The 17,280-nt window shown below is 35.0% G+C and overlaps 2 protein-coding genes across 3 annotated transcripts in view; both read right to left on the minus strand.

The window, feature by feature from the left end:
- Positions 1 to 96: 96 nt before the first annotated feature.
- LOC123685783 (contactin) lies at positions 97 to 9,280 on the minus strand. 2 transcript variants are annotated; one of them, XM_045625662.1, is made up of 18 exons: positions 9,146 to 9,280; positions 8,732 to 8,955; positions 8,199 to 8,677; positions 7,568 to 8,097; positions 7,410 to 7,512; positions 7,174 to 7,355; positions 4,923 to 5,051; positions 4,686 to 4,847; positions 4,491 to 4,628; positions 4,289 to 4,429; positions 3,013 to 3,185; positions 2,562 to 2,874; positions 2,177 to 2,410; positions 1,705 to 2,036; positions 1,477 to 1,645; positions 1,281 to 1,414; positions 1,036 to 1,219; positions 97 to 807 (listed from the first exon to the last, which is right to left on the minus strand). In XM_045625662.1, the coding sequence occupies exons 2-18, from the start codon at positions 8,951 to 8,953 to the stop codon at positions 701 to 703; spliced, it is 3,732 nt and encodes a 1,243-aa protein (XP_045481618.1). In that variant the 5' UTR covers positions 8,954 to 8,955; positions 9,146 to 9,280; the 3' UTR covers positions 97 to 700. The 2 variants fall into 2 exon arrangements, with proteins under 2 accessions (XP_045481618.1, XP_045481619.1); XM_045625663.1 differs by having other exon boundaries at positions 978 to 1,219.
- A 760-nt stretch (positions 9,281 to 10,040) lies between these two features.
- Positions 10,041 to 17,280, minus strand: part of LOC123685721 — a 125,632-nt gene continuing 118,392 nt past the window's right edge. Inside the window, exons 4-9 of the mRNA XM_045625551.1 lie at positions 13,442 to 14,226; positions 12,308 to 13,208; positions 11,757 to 12,032; positions 11,241 to 11,403; positions 11,065 to 11,184; positions 10,041 to 11,009 (exon numbers count right to left, since the gene is read on the minus strand). Of these exons, the coding sequence (XP_045481507.1) occupies positions 10,820 to 11,009; positions 11,065 to 11,184; positions 11,241 to 11,403; positions 11,757 to 12,032; positions 12,308 to 13,208; positions 13,442 to 14,226 (2,435 nt within the window). The 3' untranslated portion in view covers positions 10,041 to 10,819. The remainder of the gene's footprint in view (positions 11,010 to 11,064; positions 11,185 to 11,240; positions 11,404 to 11,756; positions 12,033 to 12,307; positions 13,209 to 13,441; positions 14,227 to 17,280) is intronic.

Genomic DNA, 17,280 nt, shown 5'->3' on the forward strand with positions numbered 1-17,280 from the left:
AAAAACTAATTAAAGTTGATTTTCTATTGATATCTATTTCTTCTAATGAATTTTTTTCTTTTGTAATAACTAAAGGAATTGAAGGAAACCAATTAATCTTAAAAGAAGACTTTATTGCTTTTATACAATTTTCATAGCTGTATTCTTAACATTTTCCAATGAAATATATAAAAAGGAGATTCAGTCTCTTCCAATACAATTCTAGATGTAAAAAAAAGAACTTTCAAAGTCAGGTATAAAAAAAATAAATTTCTCTATGTAATAAAATATCTACACAGTAAAATTTGAGGACGGAATTAAATTGCTTCATTCAGTAATAACATTATTATCTACTAAATGCCAATCTCATTTATAATAATACATTTTTGTGCTGCTTTGGGACAAACTAACAAAAATATAAATATTTTTAAAGTTTCAGTTATACTTTTAAACAAATTTTTTGAGGGCCAATATTTTCTAAATAATTGGAGCTGCCCATTTGAAATCAAAACTGAAATTAGAAATTGATAATATTATGGAAAATAAGAGCTCATATTTTTGTTTGTTTGAAGCAGTTCATTTTATATCAGTGATAACGTTTTTGTCATTTTAAGTCTAATTTCTCAAAGTCTAATTTTCAAGACGGAATAATGAAAAAGAGAATAATTATCCTTAAGATAATTACCTTCGAGATACCTATACAATTTGTTCAAACAATGACTCAGAACCTTGCGGAAATAAGGAAGTACGTTATCGAGGTTAAGGCAACTAGAGGATTTGTACACCACGAAGGAGATGAATTCTTCAAACCAAGAGCATCTGGATCACCTGCCAAATAAATAAAATCAATGTATATAGTTTATCATTTAATATTTTGAAGTTTGAGAAATGCGTTTGTAATATATGAGTATATAGCATTATTCTCTGATTATATAGCATTATTTTGGTGTCAAAGGTATTGAAAATATAGTGTTTGTTAGACCATCAGGTAATAACACCTTTTTGTCATCACTTTTTCCATTGGACAATCAAAAACTTAGTGGCTCAAATTATTACCCATTTGGAACCGTATCTCTGGAGAACTCATTCGACCATCACCACCATTAGAATATGCTAAAACTCTCATTCTGTAGGCCTTTCCAGGAGCTAAACCGTTTACATAGCCCTCTAGCTTTTCACCAGTATAAACAATGGTATCATTAGCGGAACTCAAGGGTTGATCAAACTCCCATACGCGAATCTACAAAAAAAAAAAAAAGCTTCGATATTCACGCAAACGAGCTTTTGTAATTCAATCTTACCTTGTAACCTTGTAATGGTTCTTCTTGAGGTGAAGGCTGTACATAACGCCACACAACTTTAATGGTTGAAGGATTTATTCCTATGATATGTACCGATGATGGTGGCTTTTGAGGTGCTTTTCTATAGGTCCTTTCTGAAAGAAGTTAGACAGGTGCATAAATGAAAAAATTGATTGAAGGCAAATATAAAATTTACCAATGAATCTTTCACTTTCTGGACCTTCTCCAGCGCTGTTAAAAGCCATAACTTTAACCAAATATTGTGTATCAGGTTGAAGACCTACGATCAAAGCCCATGGTCTGGTTGTTCTAGACAAATAATAAACGCTATCTGCTTCGCTGGTTTCCATCTTCCAATATTTGATCTAGATATCAAAATAGAGGATTTAATCAAGGTTTTCGACAATTGAATGTTTAGACTCACCCTATAACCGATAAGTTTTCCCCTTACAGTCTCCCTATCTTGAGCAATGGGTTGCCAGGTTACATTCAGTGCTGTTGAATTGAAACTCATCGCTGACACGAACTGCGGAGCTGGCTGTGGCATATCTTCAGCAGAATAGATGATATGTTCGTTACTGATGGGTCCAGCTCCTATGTCGTTGATTGCTTGTACCTTCACGATGTACTGGGTGTAATAATCGTCTAAAGATATGGGCACAACTGCTGTACCAGTATTTCCGAAATCCTTAAGTTCCAAACTTTGGAATTCCGGTTCTTCGTACATTTTCTTCCAGAAAACTTTGTAGTGAATTCCTGGGGAAAAAGTATTGGTATTACTGAAAAATGTAAGAATTTGTGAAGAAGGAAAAAGGAAAAAAATGTCTAACCCGAGGGGTAATAGAAAAACGTTTTATATATGATCATTACATATAATTTTGTATTAAGAATTTTACCTGGACCATTCTGTTGATCGTTTCTCAAGGGTTTCCAGGTTATAGTCAAGTCTCCTTTTTTGCCACCACCTCCGGCGATGTTTTGTGGATATATGTAAGGTCTATCTGGGGGAGTTGCGTGTTTGGGACTTGGTGCCGAGGGAATGCCCATACCGATGGAATTCCAAGCAGCAACACGAAATTCATACACTGACCATGGAGTGAGCACATTTTCAATATTTGCTTCTTTCCTCCCTAGTATTGAAAGTGTCATTAAAAAAATGAAAAATGCGGAAGGGAACATAGTTTCTTATGTCATTTTGTCAACTCTGAATGTATTAACATGTAGATTTTCATTAATTTTATTAGTGTAACATTTTCAATTTAAAGATGACTAATCTCTTACCGGTGTATCGTTCAACTTCCTCAGCATGAACATTGTGACTTATATTGACCCAAGTTGAGTTCCAATTCGTTTTACCACTGATAGTATAGGAATTAATTGATGATCCATGAGAACCACCGTCTGTCCACTGTATGACAGCCGAAGTTTTCTGTATCGATATAACTTGTAGACCTCCTGGGGGTCCAGGTGGTCCTTCCACAACAACGTATGTTTTGGATGAGATCTGTCCTACTGCAGATTTTATCACACATTCATATTCCCCAGCATCTGGGAATGTCACATTGACAACATGGAGATATCCTCCATCAATGAACTGCAAAAATAATATATCTGCTAATAACTGAACATTGGATAAAACATTTTTCTTTTTTTTTCTACGCCTCATTTATCGGAGATTTTGGTTTGACCAATGGTTATGTACCCCATATTATGTAGTTTTCAAAGTACTCACAATTCTGTTTCCAGAGTTTTTGATATCTATGTCCCTAATCCTCATTCCTCTGTGGTTCCAAATGTATGCCATATCCAACATTTCTTCTGTATATGCCTGGCAGTTGAGAGAAAATGAACTACCAAGGGCAGAAACAATCCTTGGTTGTAAAGCCCTAACCAACTGTGGTCCTCCTGAAAGATATCATTGTATAACATCATTACAAAAACTACACCAGAAGAGCATAAATTTCAATTTGAGTTATTACAGAACACTCTAATCAAATCTTTGTGTTGCATGGAACAGAAATAAGCAAGACAGCATGTAAATTAAAGGAAGAAATACACTACTAAAAAAAAGGATAACTGATGGAAGGACATCAGTTGAAATATCACAATTTCATGAAATATATTTTCAAGTGAAAACATTTATCTAAAGATGGTTTCAAATGTTAATCTCGACACTTATATTGGAGTCTGTTATGGCTAGAATGGAGGAGTGGTGCATTGATTATAGGCTTGTAATGAATATGCAAAAAATTGAGTGTATATTTTTCACTACCAAAAGAATGCACTGGATTCCACCTGATATATTGCATTAAAAAGATCAAATAATTGAAGTAAAGTGTCTTGATGTTGAAATGGACAATGCTTCAAAATGGTTTCCTCATATTGCACAACTCAAGAGTAAACTTTGCACCATAATTTATACACTGAATGTAGTAAAAAAGCAGGTCTACTTAGATGTCCTAAAAGTTATTTATTATGCTAATTTTCAATCTTTAGCATCATACTGCATCATTTTTTGGGGCGGTATTTCTTCTGCAGAGAAGATCTTTCTTATACAAAAATGGGCCTTACACACAATTTTCGGAATGTGTTATAGAGACTCATGTAGGGGCCTTTTCAAGAGTAATAACATATTAACTATATATGGCCTTTACATCTACAGACTGCTCTTCTTTTTCCAAAAACAAAATCATTATTTTGAGGAGTGCAAAATCAGAAATAATAGCTGACAAATGAACCCTTATATATATCCACTTCATTACTCTACTTTGCAAGAAAAGAACACACATTATGCAGGTATAAAGTTATTTAATAAACTGGCAAAGGAGATCCAGAAGATCAAAAACTATAGGCTTTTCAAGAAAAAATATATGATCTCGTATTAAAGTGTGAACCATACAGTCTGCATGAATTTGAAATTTTCTGTAAAGATTATCACACATAGTAATTAATAATTTTTTTATTGCAACATCCTTAGTAACTGAAGAAATTATTAAAAAGATCCTTACTCAACACAATAAGTCTTCCAACAGATTCATCCATTCCCAGAGGATTACTAGCCATACAGGTGTATTTGCCTTCATCATCTCGAGACACAGGACTGATAACTAAATTACCATTCTCTAATATTCTGCGGTGGCCTCCCGAACCTTAAAAATAATAACAAGTTAGATGCGAAGCAAACAACTATTGAGAACACATTGAAAGTACCTATAACATTATCATCCTTCTTCCATATGAATTTAGGTTTAGGAGCAGCTTCCGGATTACATCTTATTGTCACATTACCCTGTTCTGCTGCATAGGTTTCAGATTCCACAGGGTGTTTTTTGAAAGACGGTTTAAATGCTACGAAAGTAAAATGTTCTGTAGATAAATAGGACCAATATTGGTATTAATGCTCACATAAAACTCTCAATTGTGCTGACGAATATTTCGTTTTCAAGGTGTTGGCAGCACGGCACTGATACATTCCTGGATCTCTATCCTCATCGACTGGACTTATTGTTAGTACATTATCTTGAATATTAATTCTACCTCGATCTTCTGGTGGTAAATAACCTAGAACTAAACGACCAAATATTAGTCAGTTATAATTCAAAAAAGGAAGAAAAGCGATTTTGTTAAATAAAAGTAAAATACCTAATTGTCGACCATCCTTCCACCAAGTGTAATTAACATCAGGAATTCCAAATGCTTCACAGGTCCATACTAATTCACCTCTTCTGTCGATATGTTTATCTTTTAATGGAATAGTGAAATTGGGTTCAGCTGAAAATATAGGGTTCATGAAACTCAATTCACTTGTCAATTTGTGTTTCTAACCTAACAAGGCAAATGTCATATAAATATATACTAATTATATCGGGTGTCCCAAACTCGATGGCCTATTAGACGTTTCTGGAAAACTAATCATAATTTTGAGCTGAAAATTTGCATATTGGGGTTTGAGACAATGATCTTTCTCCCTAAAATATTTTCAGATCTCTATAACTTCCGGTTATACCGGAAACAGACTACTACTTCCTTATTTCAAATGGCACACCCAGTATATTATTGCATCATTAGATAGCTTTTTTTATGGCAATTTCGGCAATATGCCATACCTTGGATAAAAATTCAACGGTTCATGAGTTATTGGGATTCTTATGAAAAAGAAAGGTGGCGATGAGGACTCACATCTTTTTGAATATTTCAGCAGAAAAAGCCTTTTTCGAAAAAAATTTGTTTTGTTTCGTTTACGCAAATACGTAGTATTATAAGACTGTTTTCGGCTTGGACCAAAAATGTACAGGGCGTTTATAAGAGGATCATGAACTTGGACAACTCAAATTCATCAAAACTCAAGATTTTCAAAGTAGAACCTGTTTTTTAATATTTCAGTCGATTCTACTTACAAAAATAGTGGGGGTTACTTCAGCAAACCCTATACCTAAAATGAATACTTCAAGAGTTATCGGGGAAGAACTTCAAATGAGGAAAAACCGCTATTTATAACTGTGAGAATAACTGTCTGTTACTTCCGTAAAACATAGAAAGAAAATAAAATTCGATGTTTCCATAACTAAATTTGACATATCAAGAATTGAAATGAAGTATTCGTAATTGAAAATTGTATGGGTTTATGGATTTCTCAACAATACCAACGAAAAATTAATTAAAATTCATGAAATGGAAAATTTAGTTATCCAAACATCGAATTTTATTTTCTTTCTGTGTTTTACGGAAGTAACAGACAGTTATTCCCACAGTTATAAATAGCGGTTTTTCCTCATTTGAAGTTCTTCCCCAATAACTCGTGAAGTATTCATTTTAGGTATAGGGTTTGCTGAAGTAACCCCCACTATTTTTGTACGTAGAATCGACTGAAATAATAAAAAATATAGGTTTCAATTTGAAAATCTTGAGTTTTGATGAATTTGAGTTGTCCAAGTTCATGATCCTCTTATAAACACCCTGTACATTTTTGGTCCAAGCCGAAAACAGTCTTATAATACTACGTATTTGCGTAAACGAAACAAAACAAATTTTTTTCGAAAAAGGCTTTTTCTGCTGAAATATTCAAAAAGATGTGAGTCCTCATCGCCACCTTTTTTTTCATAAGAATCCCAATAATTCATGAACCGTTGAATTTTTACCCAAGGTATGGCATATTGCCGAAATTGCCATCAAAAAAGCTATCTAATGATGCAATAATATACTGGGTGTGCCATTTGAAATAAGGAAGTAGTAGTCTGTTTCCGGTATAACCGGAAGTTGTAGAGATCTGAAAATATTTTAGGGAGAAAGATCATTGTCTCAAACCCCAAAAAGCAAATTTTCAGCTCAAAATTATGATTAGTTTTCCAGAAACGTCTAATAGGCCATCGAGTTTGGGACACCCGATATATATTTACATACCTATACAGGGTGATTCACCACGATGGCCTATTGGGAGTGGAAAACTGATCAAAATTTTGTGCTGAAAATTTGCATGTTGGGGTTTGAACAATGATCTTTCTCCCTAAAATACCGAAAAAAAAACCAGACTACTACTTCCTTATTTCAAACGGGGCACACCCATTATATTATTTCATCATTTGATAGCTTTTTTGATGACAATCTCAGCAATACCTTGGGTAAAAACTCAACGGTTAATGAGTTAATTGGTTTCTTATGGAAAAAATGGTGGCGACAAGGACTCAATTTTTTTTTTAATATTTCTGCAGAAAAAGTATTTTTCGAAAGAACCTTTGTCTTTTGAGATTCTAGTTTTCCATAAACATCTAATAGGCCATCGCGTTGAATCACCCTGTATGTATACAGTACATTCATTTTGAAAAAATACTGTTACGTAACTATTTCACCAGTGTTGCAGAACTGATAATTTATTGAAATAAAGTAATGTTAATACCTTGAATATCCAATATAACACTGTTAGAAATGCTAGCTCTGTCATTGTAGGCTCTACAAATATATTCTCCCTGATCATCAACTTCCACATGTGGAATAACGAGAACTCTGTTGTAACTAGTTGAATATGAGTTTTTAGGAAGGGGGGCACCTTTCCGTGTCCAATTGTAACTAGGAACAGGACTGAAAATATTTGTTTGTTAACATTGTCAATGTGAGTTATTTTCATCAACTTACTATCCAAAAGCAACACATTCGAGTCTCACTTCTCTTCCAGCTACTGGAGCCTCTGGAAAAGCCTTTGGAAAACTATTTGGAAATTTAAGCTGTTGATAGCTTGCTGTAAACAAAAAAAAATTAATGTTACACCAAATAAATCTAAAAATTATACATACAATGGGGATTCACCATCAAAGGGAAGAAAGGGCCATTCCTTCCAGAATCAGAGAAATCTGATCGAACACTACAACTATACATAGCTCTATCAATTGTCTCCAATGCTGAAAAATACAAAGCACCGTCGTAGGATACAAACACTCGTTTATCTTCTTCCACGAAATTTGGGAAATAATCACGAGACCAGGAATATTTAACAGCAGGGAAATAAGCTGGAGGATCACAGTAAAGTGATTTGCCCCAATTTTGGTCACCAGACTCCGGAGAACGTTTTAAGACGAATTCTAAAATGAATCCGAAGTTAAGTTGTACGCTTTCTGATATAATTGTGCCATATTTGTTCGATGCTTTACAGTGGTAGGTGGCATAGTCTTTTTTCTGTTGAGGATCGTAGATTATCAGAATTCCACCGCTAATAGTGTATCTGCCATCTTGAAGAGGATCTATCTTTCTTGCTACCAGCCTATCATTTTCATAGTATTCTCTGAACCATTCATAGGTTGGTTCTGGGTAACCACCAGCTAAGCAGCTGAAAAATAATAGTAATTAGTAACATTTTCGACTGCAAATGAGCTTTGTGTTCAAACGGAGCTGATCTTCACTTCTCACAATAAATAACAGCAAACTCACCTCAATCTAGTAACATTATACAGGGTTCTCATGGATGTATCGAAAGTCACATCTTTTGGTTGTTTTTTGAAGTAGGGACCTCTTGGAATTGTTTTACGATCAGCAATATCTACACCATAAGTATAATCTCTTTCATCAGATACCAGTCTTTGAACAGCTGCAATATTTGCTTCACATATGAATAAGAAAGGCTCATCGCCTCTAACTAATTGAAAACTCCAATGCATGACATTTCTAGTGAAATTATAAGCTAAATAATTTTTTCCATAAGGCTCATTTTCAGGTAAAAAGGCACTTTCCATATTGGTAAATTGAGTACCATCTGGGTTTGCCCAATAGTTAGGTTGTTGTTGGTTTGCTCCAATATACCACCTCCTATGCTGTTGATCAATTAAATTCAGTTGGTGTATCAAGAATCCATGCTCCTCAGAGCTACTTATTGATACCAAGTCGGAACCCCCCACATCTACAGAGTAAGTCTAAAAAAATCTATTTGATAAAAACTGCTCAAGCTACTATAAGGAAATTCTTACTTGACAGACTCGTCGTGCATCGTGGTAATTTCTTTGTGGAGATTTTACAAATCTATAACATGATTGATAATGTTGTACCCAGTACTCTGGACATTTGAAATCATAAAATATTTCATTACTCATATAATTGGGGCTGCCTGCATAGTCATACTGTGGTCCTGGTTGTAAGCTATTTTGTGCATTTATAAGGGATGAGTACCCTAATAATAACAACAACCACATTCCTACAAATAGATACAATACATTGGGTTATGAATTTTTGAGTGAATGATCCTTATGAAGGAATTTCTTAACGTATCTATTTCGTTCTGGTATTAGTAATGGGAGTGGCAATTGAATTTGTTTGTTTGGCAAGAAATAAAATATTCAAGAGGAGATTAATGAAAAATTATTATTTTTATGATTAATTCCTACCTGAATCATAAATTAAATACTCAAAAAAATATAAATAACAACATAGACTTGTGAATGATTCAAATCATAACGAACTAATTATGTCTTCATTATTTTGTTTATTAGTGGCATTACCATGACATTCGTGCGGTATGAGTCATGTCATTTATTTCCTGGTTGTTTTAATAATGACAGGTGTATGGATATGTTCCATCATATTTTCGGATTCCAAGTTTTTATTTCAATTAGTTTAAAATTGTTAAAGAGAAATTTTTGAAATACTCAGAATACTAGACGAAAATTAATAAATTGAAGAACTGTTAAATAGGCACTGCAGATATCTTCTGTTGAATCCATAGCTTTGTAATAATACTCTAGATGGCGCTTATTTTTTTTATTTTGAATAATTGGCGGCAAAAATCATTCGTGAGTGAAATTATTCAGTTTTTCACTAGCTTTTGGAGTTTAATCAGATTTCTTGAATCGATTCAGTATATCTCTTTTATCTATTGAGTTTAATGATTGATTTAGATTATCGTCTCTTTCAAGAAATATGGTTTGCTCAGTGATGAGTTAAGGATTATGTAATGGTTATATCATTTTTTCAATGCAATGATTTAAGTCTCCTAAATTTATTCTTTTTTTTGTATTTTCCCTCTTCAAAGATTTTCTATTGGATAATACATCTGTCTTCTGTATATAGATTAGATTATATGTAGATTATAGAACATATATCACTTCTTGGTAATTTTTTTGAAACAATTCAAGTCCAAATTACAATCTTAATTTTTATATTCCCGTTAATATATAGGAACACTGATTATCAAAATTTCTTACACAATTTAGAATTTAGTATGTAGAGGTTTGGATACAAAGGGAAAGGAAGGTTATTCATTCACAAAATTTCTGTCGTAGATGTTTATTCAGTCCCATATTAACACATTCATCACAAAGTTCTAGACTAAACAAATCATCTGGATGTAAAGTCAACCTACCGATAATATTTTGTAATATCTTGGAAATTGTAAATTATATTTTATTAAAAATAATTCGAATATATTATTATAATGGGTATTAATATGAGTGAAATGTGACGAAATAGTATTTATATTTGCTGCACTTTTCTTCATAAAATACTAAATCTAAAACACTTACCTAATCACTACACTTCCTATTTACTACAACAGAACATTGAGATGTATATAATATAATTATATATAAGTATAAATTATTATTCACAGTCATTTTTATTTTGGCAATTCAGTTTGTAGCTCTTCAAAAATACCACGTATAATCAAGAAAAAACAAAAATTCAACTAGAACAACAACCTATCCAATTATTAACTCTATTTGTCCTCAAAATATTGCACAGATATAACGAACAGAATATCAACTATGATATGTAAGCAATTATAATAAACAAAGTGAAACACTCCTTTCAGAAGTGAAAAATACAAAATTTGTCTTAATCGAATAAAATGTTGATTTATAAAACGACGATGGTATGACATTCAAGAATTTGAGGTATTCTTCGCAGGATGCAATTTACTTTCTACCAAAATTTCACATTTGGAATATCTAGGGATATCCGTAATATTATTATAACTTCTTCGAATCTAATCGTATCAAATTATCATTATAATTGAAACAGTACCAATGGCGGATGGTGTATTACGTAAAAATTCAGGAAATTTATCATAATAGTTGCACAATAACTGGTTGCAACAAGCACATATGTTCAGCTCCTCTGATTGGTAGTCTATTGATAGAAAAGTGACGTATCATTTCGGGAATAGAGGCAAACGGTTTGCTGAATTGTCCCAAAATGTAACAACCGTCAACTTCACTCTTTTGAATTCGCATATGCATGAAGCCTTTCGCACTCCTAAAATTTACGTTATTTTAGTACCTATCTTATTTTACACAAACTGGATGCTTACTTGAGAGATAAGGAATAATCCTGTTTGGCAGATTCGCTGTTCCTTACTAGAAAGCTGCCCTCTTCCAAAAGTCTCAGCACATTTTCAGCCTCAATTCTTGTTATAGCCCCATGGAACCACCTTAAAACGGAAGTAGTTAGTATATCAAGAAAGTAGATACTTTGATAACTACTTACCCTTGTTTCTCCAAAGGCAAATTAGTATCAACCTGGTCTGAATTTTGGGAAGAAGGATTGTTCACACTGAGATTCAGACCCATAAGCGCCAATCCTAGACATGGTCTTTGACGATTGCTAAAGTCCCCTAGGTTGAGGGTGAGGTTTGGTCTGAACGATGATCCTTGAAAAAAGAAGAAGAAAAATTTATTATATGAACATCTATTTCTTGATTCAACATGTGTTAATATTTCAGAAAAGTACTGGCAAGGAAGTATATCTGTTTGCAACTGAAAAGTAAATCCCTTTCGAAATAAAATAAAGTGATTTATATTTTCTATCATCTGAAAACGGTTGCCTCGAAGTGCTGAACAAGTTTTGGAAAAAAGTCGATTGGAGCCATATCCGGTGAAAACGGTGGCTGTTCTGAGAGTTTATTAGGTTTTCGTCTAGAAATTTGTTCACTGGGATAGTTAATTTTTTCTAAAAAAATCACTGGCCTGTTGATGCTATCTGCTTGAAAAAAAAATATCTTACCATCTCTATCGGCTTCCACAACACTTTGACTAGATGAGGCCTGTGACACTGATTCATTATTGGTCTGTTGTATCCTTAATCTACGCCTCAATTTCGGCATATCAAACGGTAAATCTCGAACATCTACAGATGTTGCACTTCCAGAAGTACAAGCATCCTGGGTTGGAATCAATCTTCTTCTTCTCAATTTGGGCATATCGAAAGGTAAATCGGAGAGATCTGGCTGACTTGGAACATTGATTTCTGCCAAAGTGAAACCAAATCGGGATTTTATTCCTGTTACAAATTGTTTCATCAGAAATGCTTGGAATTAAGTTTATGGATAGATAAAATATTCACAGACATCTATCAGGAAACAAACATATCGCAGTTCCATAAAAACACTCTAAGCCTAACCTTAAACTAGCTCCTTAGTGATTTTTGACAAAAACCTTAACAGAGTTGTGATATTTTCCATAGAACAACAAAGTTGGTTGCAAACAACTTTTGATACTTTTTACTCCTTTGATTGAAAGCACACGTTAAGAAATATTTTAGTAACAATAACTCACCTTCCCTAGATTGTATGGATATACCGCTGTCAGATCCTTGGATTTCGGGATCCCCTATCCTAAAGCCCAGATTGAGTAAATTTTTATTTTGCGGAAGTCGTCTCTTATTCTTCAGCACTTCCGGCGTGCAGACTACTTCTTCCGGCGAACATTTTTGGGAATTGTTGTTCCTGTTGTTATCTGAAGTTTCAGAGATTGGTTCTTGGGACGACTTGTCAGAAATAGGACTCAGAATGTGAAGTTTATTCGATTGCGATAGGAATGCGGAAGTTTGAATGATCGGATACTTCGGGATTCCTGCCGAATCTGAACTATGGGAACTCAGAGAAGAGGAGTGTCGACTCTCAGAGCTCGTGGTGCTTCTGTTGCCTTCGCTGGTACTGCTCTTGATGCTCTCCATACTACCGCCACTGCTGCTGGTGGTCATGCTTTCAGTGCTGGAGTATTTGGGCCTTCTACCCCTGAAATCCAGGAGGGTTGTTTTTCCATTTTCCTTGCCTCTTTTCGCCAGTAGACTCTCCTTTCTTGGCCGGTCCTTGATTTCCATTATTCTTTCCTGTTTATTTTCTCTGGAATGGCTGGGCCTACCTTTGAACTCGGCTATGATATTTGTTTTACCTAATTCTATTTCGAAAGCACTACCGGGAATTTGTAAGCTGCCGCTACTGCTGGTGTTCGTTTTACCTCTGAGGGATTTTACAGGTAGATGAAGGTCTTTGAGTCTTGCTTTCTGATGCGCGGGAAGGTTTGGAGCACTTCGGATGCTATTCATCACTAGCTCTTTGCCGTGGAACTTGGTGGGCAACGGAGCAGTGGACGGAGGCGATGGGGTGAATCCTCTAAGTGGCAAAGAGAGGACTCCAGAGGTACCGGATATCCCTTCTTCGTGTATGTGAATATTCTGGGAAAGAAATTTATATTTTACGAGATCATTAGAAGGATTTTAGGACGTTGAAGTGATATGGAGGCACTGTTGCATTTGACAAGCAAATTGTTTGATGTTTTTGTTGGTCAGATTATTATTATCGAGTTATTTGATATTTAAGACATCATAAGAAATACTTCAAAATAGAAGAAGATGAGTCCCGGACATCTTTCATCGAAAAACCAATACGAATAGAATACTGTGCTCACCTGTATTTCTTGAGAAAGGTTGTTGATATTATTGTCAACTTGGCTCGGTTTTGGACAATGCAGAGAGACATTCCTCCTGCTGTGAATTGTGTTCTTTTCGACGGAATTGCTTGTTCTCATCTCTTTCACTGCGCTGAGCTGAAGGAGAATAGGATGATTCGAGACCTGATCTATCTGGTCCAGATCATCGTCTGACTTGTTGATGCGACAGTCGAAGGCCGTTTCGTAGACATGTCTTTGGCGTGTCATCTCGTCCTCTAGTCCATATTCGGCGGTCATACAGTCACATGGTGATATATATCTATTAGGTGGCATAACCAATTCGTGGGGCACATCCCTAGAATCGGTACTCTGGGTATCGACGCTAGAACTCTTCTGGTACTTCTGTCTCGATCTAGCTCTCAGCTGCCTCGCATTCGCGCTCTGTAGACTCGCGCACTTCCTGTACTTCTTTTGGGACGTTTTGTTCTTTTGATTGTTTTGCGATTTGGTGGTCAGCACATCTCTGGCCACCTTCGGGAATAATTGCTGCTTGGCGGGTTGATCTAGGCTCTTTGTCGACTTAACGTCGGTCTTCGCAGGTGACTCGGATCTGTTTTTGAAGAGGTCGCCGTAGTAGTAGGGAGAGGGGTGGCGCTTGGCCTCTACTTTAATTGGTGATTTGATTCCGAGTTGTGGAAAGATGCCTTCGGTGATGCTGTCTGGGGAGTTTAGGTTGATGTGTTTGGTGATTGTTATCTGGTGACCGAAGAATTCCTCATCGGAAGAAGGTTCCGATGATCCTTCTGCAAAAAAATGAACGAAGTTGAAGATTGTGAAGGAGTTAGACCTTTTATTTCGTTTGAAACAGTGCTCTGGACAAAAATAGATATGTAGGATCAAGTTATTGTTCCCTGTAAATAATTGAGATAGTCAACAGGATGCTTGGAGACCTATTAGTTTCTTCAAGTGTCGAGGGCATGACAGTTTCAATGAATTTACAGGAAACGAATTGCTTTTGTATATAACTTAGAAAGGAAGTGTTAATTCTTCGAGATGTCCAAGACATGTCGGGTCGATTACTCGACTGTAAATCTTAGGAGTTTTACTGGGGTTAGGAAAGATAGAAGACAAGACGGTTTTACCAGATGTGTCACATCTGTGTATCAGGTTCTAGTCCTTCGAGAATATTCGATTTCCAGGAATCCGCGAAGATCTTTGTGGGCGGTACGGCAAAACATTTATTGGACCAGGGGAGGTACTTGGTACTTACCCCGATATCGGGGTGATGTGAAGGGTGTGGCCAAGTCGGAAGAAGGGAAGTCGATATTCAGGGGAGACAGAGTAAGTTCAAGTTCGGTCTAAGTTGAAGAAAGTCAAGTCTAAGACGAGTTAAGAGCAATTTCGGTCGGTCAACTTAAGAAGTACTACGTAAAGACGGTTCGCGGACTAGATTAAGACGAGTCGCGAACGAGTTGAAGACGAGACGACCGAAAGTAGAATCAAAGACGAAGACGTGATATGCGAAGACGTTTCGAGTATTTAACACTCAAGTAAGATGAAATTCAGTACCGTATCTACTGTGTTTGTACTGAAGTATGGCTTCGTAAATATATCTATATAATTAAAAAGAGTTTAATTATTACAAATCCAACCAAAGTCATGGAGGAGAAGTAGAAAGGCCAGGCAATCGAATCATAACTCTACGATCGATTAACAAAGCCTACAGATATACTAATGAATGAAATACATTTTTTATTCGTTGTATCTCCTTCAAAATACTTAATATCAAATATTTCATAACACTGTTTACAAACATAACATAAAGTTTACAAAGCGAGAATATCGATCAGAAAAATAATAAGTGAACGAAGTCTGCTGGTGTTTACAAAGCAGACGAAACGACCTACACTTGATTTCTGATGAAATGACGACGAATAATGGAGATACATGAAAGTGGAAGTGAAAAGCATGAATTGTTTCGCTGCATCCCAGCTCGTTTTTTATGAATCAACCCATACGAACGACACAAAAGGCCCTTATTTTATTCTCTGTTGACTATTTGCGGAGTTGGAGGGGATTCTTTGTGGACATAAAGCCACAGTAGTCGGAAAAACATTCAATATAACTCTGATTTTTTACTCGACCACTGTCGTAACACTTCTGTTGCATTTTTAATTCATTAAAATGGAGAATGGGATATTTTATCCGATTATAATTCTTTGTTTCCTTTCAAATATAGTTGGCACCAATTGTTTGGAAACGAAATATGCTGCATTTTTCAACCTAGGAATTCTTATGTTATGAAATGAACAATGAATGAAAAACGTAATTTTCAGTTCACGTATTTTTGGAAAAATAATGTCTCATTACCTCTATTCATTACAAGGAGAATACGAAATAACCACTGGCTCTTCTAGGTATAACTAAAATTCGCCAATAAACTAACGTACCATTAAAAATTAGGCATAAGTTTAAAATACATTTTCGTCAAAATTACTTGCCCGATTTGGACGTTTTTTCAAATCACAAGTTATTTTCTCCTGATCATATGCGCATCAAAACCCGGGTATGGTCAGCTAGGAGCCCGGGTTTAAATCTCATAGAGAATCTCTGGGATACTCTTGGGAGAAGATTTGAAGAGGAACATAACTTGAATACTCTGGAAGACGTAAGCAGAGACTAATTGCAATTTAGGAAGAACAAAATCACATGATTCTCTTATTTTAAGTATGGACCGTTCTTGTCGCTACTGACACTATCGTTCAACTTGTTTCTTTTTATTTTGTTTCGTTTTTTGTTGATAAATTTGGATCTCCATTTTCCATAAAATTAGGATTTGCTATGAAATGGTATTTATCGAGTAATAAGAAAGATAATGAAGTGAATCAAAATTGAAAATGTTGAAAAAAGATTAGGCTGAATTGTAAGTTCAATTTCAACTTGATAATGTAACTGTAACACTCAGTTACTTAGTCAATAGAGTGTTACAAATTTCATGGAAAAAACATAGGCTATAATTGCGACACCTGGTATATGTAAAGTACCAAAATGTTTTTATGAGGATACGGTTTACACGTTTGAAAGAAAATAACCTGTCATTTAAGAAAAACGTCTAATCCGGACAGGTAGTTTTGACGAAATGTATCTTAAACTTTTGCCTAATTTTTAGTGTTGCGTTAATTTATTGGTGAAATGTATTTTGCCACTGAGTAAATTCGAAATATCATTCCTTATTACATGAACTGTTTCTCACGGCTGTTTAGGATAAACGAAGCAGATGAGTCTCGTTTGATCTGGATGTAATTAGTTGGTGGACTCCTTTGAGAGATGTGAGACTCTTATAAAAGCGTACAGTTCTAGTGGATTAAAACGCTTAGGGAATTGTTGAATCTGACTCAAAATCAGAGTAGTCCTCTTTGTCGAGAATGATTATATCTCCAGGATACAGGCGATTGATCCTAGTCCAAAGGCACATCAACATATGCTAGATAATATTCAGAAGATGAAAATAGAAGTTCATCATATACTATCAAAAGGGTTTCGAGAATTGGACATAAAAAAAATAAGTATCACATATCAGAATTCATGCAAAAGCTATAATACACCGATAAAGAATCTAAATAAGGAAATTCAAAAAATTGAAGTCAAACGGAGATAAATCAGGAAGAAACGGTGATTATTCAGTAAAATTTGCTGTTTTTTAAGCGGAAATTAATTTGTAGCGTCAAATCGATAAATTTGCTGTCGAAAAATCATTTTTCGATCAATTTTACATTTTACACGAAGTCTTAGTTCGATATAGTTTTTTCCAATATTCAAAATATTATATTGCACTCAACCCCCTCTCAACTCAAAAA

This window comes from Harmonia axyridis, chromosome X, assembly GCF_914767665.1.
Source record: "Harmonia axyridis chromosome X, icHarAxyr1.1, whole genome shotgun sequence".
Taxonomy (NCBI): domain Eukaryota; kingdom Metazoa; phylum Arthropoda; class Insecta; order Coleoptera; family Coccinellidae; genus Harmonia; species Harmonia axyridis.

Coding starts and splice junctions, on each gene's coding strand:
- LOC123685783 (XM_045625662.1), bottom strand. CDS start 8,953: ATGTGGTTGTTGTTATTATTAGGGTACTCATCCCTTATAAATGCACAA. Junction 2,875..3,012: donor AAAACTCTGGAAACAGAATT/GTGAGTACTTTG, acceptor TTATTTTTGCAG/TTCATTGATGGAGGATATCT. Junction 2,411..2,561: donor GGAAGTTGAACGATACACCG/GTAAGAGATTAG, acceptor TTTCAATACTAG/GGAGGAAAGAAGCAAATATT.